The 11013-nt window shown below is 41.9% G+C and overlaps 1 protein-coding gene across 1 annotated transcript; it reads left to right on the top strand.

Moving 5' to 3' along the window:
* The first annotated feature begins 6619 nt into the window (after positions 1 to 6619).
* On the top strand, positions 6620 to 9404 carry LOC115675831 (IRK-interacting protein). Its single transcript, XM_030598616.2, has 2 exons — positions 6620 to 7213; positions 7720 to 9404. The coding sequence occupies exons 1-2, from the start codon at positions 6983 to 6985 to the stop codon at positions 9256 to 9258; spliced, it is 1770 nt and encodes a 589-aa protein (XP_030454476.1). The 5' UTR covers positions 6620 to 6982; the 3' UTR covers positions 9259 to 9404.
* Positions 9405 to 11013: the final 1609 nt, after the last annotated feature.

The following is an 11013-nucleotide window of genomic DNA, read 5'->3' as shown; positions in this document are numbered from 1 at the left end:
CTTCGTACTGCGGAAAAGCGAAGCGCCAAAGAAGAATTGTAACTTGGTTTTCGATGGAAGCGTAATGTCTCCTTCGTCTTGCGGAAAGTGCAGAGTTTTGCCAATGTGTCTTGGTTGAATCGATTGGTTTTGTTGCTACTTTTGTTGTTTCTGTGAATTCGTTTTGGGACAAACAAAAAGAAGGAGATGCAGATGCGAAACCCCTTCTTTCTTTCTTTTGTTTCTGCACTGTGTTTCTACTGTTGAGAGCGTGAATGGCTTCGAACAAATTAAATCATCTGCTTTTATTCATGTTCGGGGTCGAAGTGAGCCGAGCTACTAGTTCGAGTTCGACTTGCATATCACACTCGGCTTCATCATTTTCGTGTTTGCCGGGTTGAGCTCGAGCTTGATAATACTTGACTCGAGTAGATATTGCATGAACCTAATTGTATTTTATTTAGTTATATGTATGTGCACACTAACGGGTATGAAGAGATAAATGAAAATTGTTAAACTCGGTTATAGTGTATTTTCAAGTATTTGAGCTTGAGCATAAGCATGAGCATGAGCTCGAGTTCAAGTTTAATTTGAGTTTCGAGTGAAACTGATTGACTAGCTAAGTGGAGTTGAGCCAAACTTGAGCTTATTGAAAATTTATTTGAGCCGAGTTGGAGTTTGAAAATCAAGTTTGAATAAAGTGTCAAGGCATTCAACTAGACATGGCCACGAACCGGAACCGGAGCCAAACTTGAGCTTATTGAAAATTTATTTGAGCCGAGTTGGAGTTTGAAAATCAAGTTTGAATAAAGTGTCAAGGCATTCAACTAGACATGGCCACGGTTCGGAACCGGCTAGTTCCGGTTCGTGGCCATGTATGAACCGGCGGTTCTAGGCCGGTTCCAGTTCCGGCCCGGTTCGGAATCGGCCGGTAAAAATTAAAAAAATAAATTATGAAATAAAAAAATAATGAATTATCAAATTATGAAATTATGAATTATTCAATATAAAATGTAATCAAAATGTACATTGTAATCAAATTTGGGAAAAAAAAGAGAGAAAGAAATGGGGCTTGAACTTAAAATGTAATCAAAGTTTTTTTTGGAACTGGGCTCGGAATCGGCGGTTCCAAGCCGGTTCCAAAATTGTTGGAACCGGAACCGGGCCCGTGGCCCAGTCAACGGGCCGGTCCCAGGTTTGACCCGGGCCGGTTCCCGACCGAAACCGGCCCATGGCCATGTCTACATTCAATTGTCTTCAATTGAGTAGTGAGTTGTGTCAACTTGACTCAACATGATTACACCATTAAGTCACATATGCTTTCTTGACATATATACAATAAGTGTATTGTGATTCTTTCTTGTAGATTGTTTAGGAAAATTGTCCAAAAAGTTTTAAACCTATTGTATGGTAGCCAATTCAATCCTAAACATTAAATTTGGCAAAATTCAATCATGAACCATTTGACGATTTGCCAATATAGTCATTTCGATCAATTTTGATTGAAAATTACTAATATAGACGCCGGCCGTCCTATATGGTGCGGCCAGACAGCCGGCGCTGATATAAACAATTTTTGAATTTTTAAAAAATATTTCTCAAATTTTTATAATTTTTTGATTTTCTTCGTTTTTTTTCTATTATTGGTCGGCGTGGGTTGCTGGGACCTTAGCGATAATTGGCGACCCTCATTGTCCATAGGCAAGGGTCCCGCATGCCCTCGTCGACCACTAGGCAGATGGCCAGGGAGGGCTTTGTGACCTTCTCTCGTGACCGGCGGCAACCCTCATCTGCCAACAATGAAAAAAAAATGAAAAGAAAAATAAAAACTCTAGAAAAATTATACAATTATAAAAAATTAGATAATTAAATAAAAAAGCCAAAATTGTTTACATCAGCATTGGCCGTCGTCGGCCATGCCATGTAGGATCGGCGTCCATGTCAATGATTTCTAACTAAAATTAATTGAAAGGTGTACATTATCAATCATCAAAAGGTTTAGGACTAAATTTGCTAAATTAAAAATTTAAAAACTGAATTGATCGGCGTATAATAGATTTAAGACTTTTTGGACAATTATCCCTAGACAGTTTATTTCTCTAATTTTTCCAACTGTTTTTCTTTAGACTGTAATAGTAAAACAAAGCTAGTCATGCTTTCCTTCATGACTAGTCAAAGTTCATCGATGATGGAGCTCACACAGTGCCTCGAATGGACCCAACTATTCAACCTATTTTCATGCTACATCAAAACCGAATGATTTGTCAGCCGTTTTAGCATTAAAGTTCTTCAAAAAGTTGGCAAAAAAAAAAGATTACAAAAATGAATTATTTCGGGCAGCTTATTGACTCAGCATAAGTACATAAGCAGGTAGTTGCTAGTCTATAAACATGTCGATGCCTAGGTCACATTATTTTTCTTTGAGCTACCCACCCATGAATAGCCCAGTTGGTTAGGGCGTACTTGGGATTGTGTGGTTAGGCGCACTGGTCCCAGGTTCGATTCCCCAGCTGAGCATTTATGATTTAAGTGGAGGGCCATGGCGGTGGGTTACCGTGCTAGTCTCCCCCAAGGAATAGTCGAGGTGCGCGCAAGCTGGCCCGGACACCTCGGTTACCAAAAAAAAAAAAAAAATCTCAAACTGGTACACATATGATAATTTTACCCCAAACTACCACAAAAAACTCTCAAATCGGTACATCTGTGATAAATTTACCTTCAGTTTGTTTTCGTTAAATTTTTACCTATCAAATTGCTTTGTTAAATGACACACGACAGTCAACTGATGCGTCAGTTTTATGTTTTACCTTCCGTTTGTTATAGATGTAATGGTTTGTGATTTTTTTTTTATATTAATTCAATTTAACGGAAACTAACAGAGGGTAAATTTGTTACAAATGTACCGGTTTGAGGTTTTTAATGGTCAAAATATTAGTTTTGGGTAAATTTATCACAGGTGTACCGGTTTGGGATTTTTTATGGTAAAAAAATTAATTTTGGGTAAAATTATCACAGATGTACAGTTTGGGATTTTCTATGGTATTAACCCTTCTTCTTTTGATTCCCCTTTTATTTTTCATTTTAAGATAGGTTATAAAGAAGGTTGCTTTCAAAACTTGGAAACAAATATGGAAATTTTAGAGTAAAGCTCACACCACACTGCTTAATTATTGGTCGCGCCTCTCATGAGCAGTACTATTATAACGTATCTTTTCCTCAAAAAGATAATGGAAAATGAAAGAAGTTATGAAAAACGACTTCGGGGGACAATGATTTGAAAGATAATGAAGATTGATTTATAAAATGATGTGATTGATTGTTATTGAAAGTAAGTCGATTGTCCTGGCAAATTGAGGATCCAACAAGAGCATACCATATCGCTTAAATCGATTGTCACAAGTATATTATTGTCCCTCTCGTTCTTAGGTTGGGACGAGAAACAAGTGAGGGGACCGGGCCGCTTTGTCCTCTGCCCATCTCCCGGTACATCCATCACGCATCGGATGTGCGTCGTGCCATGTATGTCTTTACCCGTTAAACACAAAAGTTCCACAAAACCCTAACTCGCTCAATCCTCCCTCTCCCACTCCCTCCCCCTCCCTCCTATTGACAAGGCTCAATGGTGTTGATGAGCCTTGGTCGAGGCTCTCGTCACAAAATTGGTCAAGGCTCTCGTCACAAAATTAAGGTGTGATCGACCTTAGATCGTGTTGAGTCTAAAGTTGTCACGGCACGTTTTCTGTCATCCTTGATTGAAGATGGAGCAAACAGATAGAGAGGGAGGGGGGGAGGGGATAATTTACGTACCGATTTAAGAAATAAAGATCGATTTACAAAGCTAACATATGATATATTATGAATAAACTATATAGATAAATCATCCTATCCAAGCATCAAGCAAGAATCTACTCCAATAACTTTTAAAACAATATAATTATCATTAGTATCAAACTTCCCCCTTCCTAGTGGAGCAGGTGAATGTTTTCTTTTTCGTTCTTTTGGGGCTATGATTGTACTCAAACACGACACAGACAAAAGAGAGTAGGGTTCGGAATCGATCGGAAGTTGCGTCTTGGCTTTTTAATGGAGTTCACGGTTCTTTGTCTCCTTCCACACACATAAACCCTAGCTCGCATGCAAACGCAATGCATATGTAGAAATGACAAGAAGTGGTAGGTCACAACGGAAGGGCAGTCTTCGCTTCCCTTCTTTGTTTCCCTTGATTAAAATACATTTTGACATGAACATCAAGAACTTGTTGCGAGTGAATCACGGCTCCATTTGGTCATGCGAACAATCGCGCATGTGTATAAAGATGGAAAGGGTATGCAGAGATCGTTCAAGTATCGAGTTTGGTAATGTGCAAACTGATGTGTTTTTATCCACATACGCGCTTTCTCGTTGGCTTAGGGTTTTTCTATACTCCCTACTAGGAAACCGTTGATTGCGGGTTGGTTTTCTGTCCCGAGAAATTCAGATTTGATTGGAGGGGTCACAGTGGCGAGCTACCGTGCGAGTTCCCCTCCGAATAGCCGGCTAATCACGACCGTGCCCCCGGTCATTCAAAGAAGAATTTCATGGAAGAAGAAACCGGACCAAATGTTACTTACTTTGAAGACTTCCTATGTTAGGGCAAGAAAAAATGACAATATGCGAGTAAAAGTACAGTGGTTGTCTTCATGTGAGTGCACCAGGTCATGGAGGGATGACCAGGAAAACTTCAGCAGATTCCTTCATCGATTAATGCGTGTCGTGTATTGGGTTTTCTCTAATTTGATCATATATCACTTCAAGCTCATGAAAATCCCACGAGGCTTTGTCTCATTTGAAAGGAAAGGAGTGATTTTGATTGTTTGGAAAGTGACAACTCGAAATGATCAAATAAAACAGCAAATTGAAATTAATTTAAGCCCTCCCTTGCACTTTATTATACCTTAATTTATTCTATTTTATGCTATTGGTGTCGACCGGTACAATTATATTATTCGTTATCATTTTTTTATAAACCACCAACTCAACGAGAAATCAATCAGCTTGGACCTTACCATTTTTTTATGACGATTCGAAATTTTAGGGTATTTTGAATCTTGTGACCACATAGAAACGACTTGTGTATTATCTCTAGCCACGAATTCCTAACGGGTCAATTCTCGACCCGAATTCTCGTGATGGACGGTCTTGTGCTCGATTCTTGACGGGTCGATTTTCAACCCGAATTCACGCTCATCCATGTGAAAAAAAAGTGGGCTTTTGCTAAAAGGCAAATGGGGTTCTACCGAACACAAAAGAATTGAACCTGCTCCTGATAAAAAGGTGTATGATGAACATATTATAATGTCGTTGATTGAGCAAAGATTGAAGAAGGCTTTTTGCATGTGGAGGTTGACAAATCTTGGTAGCTTTTTCCGGAGGGGGTGGTTGGCTATAAAAAGCTAATTTCAAATTAGATTAGACTAAAAGATATAATAAAGTTTTGATTTTTCTAAGCAAAGTAGTTATAGGAAGGAACGAACTCAATAATCAACATTTTCCCTTGTCCTACCTGGAATTCCATTTTCAGTATATTATTCTTTTCTTTTTTGGGTCAAAAGCATATTATTCTTAAGTGAACCTTATTATATAATTTCATTTATTCTCTCTGAATAATGCCCTTACCTTCCTTGAAAGTATTCCCAACTGGACTAACACAAAACTCCAATATGGGGACTTAAATGATAAAATAAAATTTGGGATGTCACAGGCAATTCTAGCTTCTAGTGAACTACCAAGAGAACTTCAACCAAAAATTCTAAAAAAAATGCTAGGACCCTAAACATTAGGTCCCCCACTTGAGCAAAAAAATGAAATTGGACAGCTCATTATATTCTTATATACACTGTTGCCCTAAAAAAATGCCAACTTTATGAAAACTTTCAATGCACAAGGACTGAAGGAATTGTTGGCTGACCGATGCAGAATCAGAATGTACTCTTGAATTTTGATATTTTCATTATAATCTCATATAGTCTTAACAAATTGTAAGAACTTCGAAAGCCCAGATATATTTTCCCGAAGTTGGCTTAATGGGTACTCCGAGAAGGGCTTGAACACGACCCTAGAAAAGGTCGACGAATAACCGGAACTCGTTACTTTTGGAATCGCCTGATTACCATTTTTAGCGAGGCAAAAGGACGATGCTATTGATTTGGGATTCGGTTTCTTTGTGATGCCACAGTTTAGGCTGCTAACAAGTTCTAATACATGTTGAAATGAATCAAAGCATGGAGCTTTTTGTTTCCACATGACATGATTGCCCCCAACCCACAACACAAGGGCTTCTAAAAGCCACCAAAAGTGCACTCAAACACCCACCAACACCATCATCCCGGGACTTTATAGTGGAACATATGATGATGGTCATTTTGTACACAGTGGCAATCATGGTCACAGTAGTTCATCAGACACTTTAGAATGTTCAATTCGATCCAATTCAATGTCCTGTCCCTGCACATCCTAGGAAAATTGCAAATAGGGGCAGTTTCGTGAATCTGTCCACACAGTGGCTGTCTCTTAGCTCCGGTTTGGAGTGCAAACCACTCGTCGCTCTCTCTTTTTTGGCCTCTCTCTCTCTCTCTCTCTCTCACTCTCTCTCTCTGCTTCACATGCCTCTCCTTCCATTCATCATCCATTGACAGAGACAAAACCTCCTTAGCAATTGCAACTCTCTCTCTCTCTCTCTCTCTCTGTGAATTTCTGGTTGTCCAAGATTCTTCACTGGATATTATCGCCACATCTGCAAAACCCAATCCAGCCGTTGGATACCCACATGCCCAAATTCCTCTCTCCCTCTCTCCCTCTCTCTCACACACACGCTGTGGCTCTCTCTTAGCCATCACTGGAAAGCAATTTTTCTTGGCCTTTTTTTGTTTTCTGAAGGACTCTTCCTTTTGTTGTATTAGCTGGAGTTACATGCTCCACCACCGTCCCTGCTCTGTTTTTTCTTCTCCCTCCTGTCCTCTGTTTCATGGCTGCATCGACTCTGTCTCAGATATTTGGGGACCAGAACAAGGGCCCGGAGGTCAGCAGGCAAGAGCTACAAGCCGCCATTGCCAAGGCTTTGGAGCTTCGTGCTCTTCACGCCGCTCTCATGCAGGGCAACAGCCCCGCCAACCTCAGATTCGCTGCTGCCTCCCCTGTTCCCAACTCTGCTGCCTCCTCTCATCTCTCTGCTCAAGACTACCCTGTCTTCACACCCGTAAGCTTTTCTTTCGCTCCTTTCTTTCTCTCGAAAATAGTTCTCATCTTCTTTTCTCGTTTTTTCTTTTCTTTTTAGTGACTTGTTATTGAAGTTATTCTGCATGTGCTACTGGTGAATTGGGTGCTTGGGTTTCCCTTTTTTCTTTATTTCTCCAATGCAGTGCGAGCCAGAGAATGCAAAGTTTATGAACAAGAAACTTTCACATTTCACTCTGGCCAACCTCCATTTATTGTTGTGCTCTGCTTGCATAATTGAATATTGTGCTGACCCTTCATTGTCGTGAGGATTCATTTCATGTCTTGATTTTAAGTGTTTTAGACTGCTTTGAATTGTAAGTGGATATGGTGGTTCCCCATCAGTTCGTCTAGCCTGTGCATGTAGTGTATTCTATTCCTTTGCTTCTTTCTTAAGAAAAAGAGTGCGTAAATTTATTTAATATTTGTCTTGACGAAGCTTAACGCCCCAACTTAGATCCAGTGAACTGAATTCTAAGGTTTTGACAGAGCTATGAAGATGACCCATTGCCGGGGTACCCTCAGATTCCGTTGAAAGGTCGAACAATGTCGGAAAGTTGGGATGACATTGGACTGGGACTAGGGAATATCGACGGAAGCGTTCTATCCGACTACCAGAAGGGACATTCGTCTTCAAGAAAGGGCTTCCATTCTCATCTGGCAAGTTTAGAATCCCACGTATGTCCCACTGATGATCAGAGATCGGTCACCGGCTCTTGTGCGAACAATTTGGCCATCCCCGAGACCTCCCCTAGGACCGATTTTTACAAGTCTTGCAGGAGAAAGAGCATGGATGATTTGAAATCTGTGTCATCCTGCAATAGGTGCAAACCCGCAGTTATAACCTCCGAACCAGATAATGTCACTAGGACAGGCAAGAACTCCAACATTGTCGTGCCGCTCATGAATCCTCTCTCATCGGCTCATTCGCAGACGAAGAACCGGGGAGTCTTTTCATGGTTGCTCCCTCGACTAAAGAAGAAGCATAAGAATGAATATTCCCCGAACCAAACCGAATCCGATGAAGTATCTCAGATTTTCAAGGACTTGGGGATAGTTTCGATCGAAGCATTGAAGAAAGAGCTGATTGAGGCGAATGAGCATAGAGACGCGGCGCTAATGGAGGTGGCTGAGATGAAATCTTCGCTGGGGGAGCTGAGGCAGAAACTGGAGTACTTGGAGACTTACTGTGAGGGGCTCAAGAAGGCTTTGAGGCAAGCGACACAAGCGAAAGAGTCTCAAATTCCCGAAAAGCCGGGGACATTTTCTCCAAAGGGGAATTCCATTAATGGGAACGAAGAAAGTTCGATGCCCGTGAGCGAGGAAGTAATGATTGAGGGCTTCTTGCAAATGGTGTCCGAATCAAGGTTATCAGTGAAGCAATTTTGCAAAACCTTAGTTGGCCAGATCGAAGAGACAGACAGTACGCTAATGGAGAATTTGAATACGCTGCTCCGGCCCTATAAGCTTTCTCTGAACTCGAGGTACTCGAAGGCGGTGTTGTACCATCTGGAAGCCATAATAAACCAATCGCTTTACCAGGACTTCGAGAACTGCGTGTTCCAGAAGAACGGTTCGCCTAAGATCCTCGACCCTCAACAGGATCGCCATGCGCAGTTCGCATCATTTGTAGCGCTCAGAAATCTAAGCTGGAACGAAGTTCTTAGGAAGGGCACTAAGTACTACAGCGAAGAGTTTAGCAAGTTCTGCGACCAGAAGATGAGTTGCATCATCACAACCTTGAATTGGACCAGACCGTGGCCGGAGCAACTCCTGCAAGCGTTCTTTGTGGCCGCCAAATGCATATGGCTACTTCACCTGCTCGCCTTTTCTTTCGGCCCGCCAATTGGAATTTTGAGGGTTGAAGAGAACAGGAGTTTCGATCCGCACTACATGGAGGACATATTCGTGGATCGGCAGAGACAGCACAGTTCGAGCCGGGTGAAGATCATGGTGATGCCCGGATTTTATGTTCACGATAGGGTGTTGAGATGCAAAGTTCTTTGCAGGTACAAATCAGGATCATAAGCAATTATAAAAATGGCATTTCTTTGTCTGTACCCTTTGTTTTTATTCACTTCTTTTGCGAGCAATTTCGATCGGTTAAGGTCTGTAAGTCTCACAGTGCGTGCCAATAAATGGAAAAAGGGTGTGCTGTTTATTGCTCCGATTCCCATACTTTTGCATGGTAGAACGGGAAAGTGCTTAATCTTTTGTATCTACAGTTTGGGAAGGTCTCACAAAGTCAGATTTTGTTTCATTTATTGTCAGTTGTCCCCTACCAGGAAGGGTTAAAGCTAATAGTCTTTTGTAAAATGACTCTTACCATATAGTTTTTGGCATTGTTGCATTGCATGACAAATCATAGATACCTTGATTAAACCCCATTCGAGCGACAAACCCTCTGTCTGCACCATTGTCCTTTGGTAGCACAAAAGCAATGTCGACAAAGGGAAGAAGAAATAGCTGTTCTGCTGTTCTTGTAGCGGTTCGCATCACGATCCGACCACCTCTTCTTGGCCCTTTGATTTTGCCTCGTCATTAACGCGTCATGGTACAACACTAACTTATATTGATATGGCCAGTCAAAACTTGCGAGCCGTTTTATCTCTTGAAAAATACATCGTATATTCCTTTCGACGTGCAAAAATGGAGCCATAGAAATCTCATCCCGCCGCTGTTGATTCATCGCAGTCCAGGATAGGCACATTATTTCGAAAAGCTACTTTATCCTCAAAATATGCTACTTTTTCCCCCATGGAAAAGGCTATTGGGACTTGTTTTTCCTCGTTTACATGTACATCTCCGTTCATGTTCTGGCTTTCCTGGTAGACAGCGGAAATCGTCACTTGAGAAACCACTTGTTATTGCCGATTGCCGACCACGTTGCCAGGTTCTAGCTCGGACAAGAAACTTACCGACGGATGCTGAAAATGGGAATCGGCCTTCATTACCATCTCATGACAGAACTCCTTGAAGCCACCTTCTTCACTCACTTCCAACATTCTTTCGAAGAACTCATCTTTGATCTCGTGAAACAGAGCTTTAAAGATGGTAACCCGCCATTTCCGCACCATCACAGACCTGCTTTTTGGGTGGTGTCTGGACATAGCCCGTGAACAAGGAAAACGTCTCGCCATGTTTTTGCGTTGCGGGTGCTTTTCGGAATGTCCTGATGCTGCTGCACCTGGGTGAATCTTCCTCGCGTGCTTTTTCTAGCTTTGCCTCAAGGGCCCAGGCTGATGCAAACTACTCGAAGTTGGTCACATTGGGATTGAACTGGTTCAGGCAACTATGCGGAAAACCAGTTTGTCCCTTGCTTTTGACCACAAAGGCCCAATCTAGACAGCGGAATGACATCAAAATAGCATCACGGGGTTTAAAATCACTGGGTCAGGCTTGACATATAAACCCACGAGATCAGTTCTTTCATGCTCGATTCGGCTCGCAATATCCAACACGCATTATCCCCAGACGATGCATCTTGGCCGCGGACCTTGAAGCTCTAGTGGCAAGAACTCCATCTTGACATATGATTGTTTTTTTCTCTATTTCTTCTCCATTCTTTGGCGACCCATCCATAGACTCGAGAATTCCACCGCCCAAATTGCCGCAACCCCCCCATGCACGAGCCCACTGGCCGCCGCGCCACTCGACTGGTCCGATGCCGCCGTGCCTCCAGATTTGGCCACGACTAGCTTGTCCATGGCCGCAACAAGCGAGGTCTTCTACATTTGGTAAACTTCTAGATCTGAAGCCATGACCATGCCTTGAGATTTGGCC

Source organism: Syzygium oleosum, unplaced genomic scaffold (assembly GCF_021117445.2).
Source record: "Syzygium oleosum isolate NSW1041296 unplaced genomic scaffold, Sole_v2.1 Sole_v2.07, whole genome shotgun sequence".
Lineage (NCBI taxonomy): Eukaryota > Viridiplantae > Streptophyta > Magnoliopsida > Myrtales > Myrtaceae > Syzygium > Syzygium oleosum.
This window is presented reverse-complemented; position numbering and strand designations above follow the sequence as displayed.

Bases quoted from the DNA above. Each gene is read 5' to 3' on its own strand.
- LOC115675831 (XM_030598616.2), top strand. From the start codon at position 6,983: ATGGCTGCATCGACTCTGTCTCAGATATTTGGGGACCAGAACAAGGGC. The intron at 7,214-7,719 runs GTAAGCTTTTCT...AGGTTTTGACAG, and splicing joins ACTACCCTGTCTTCACACCC to AGCTATGAAGATGACCCATT.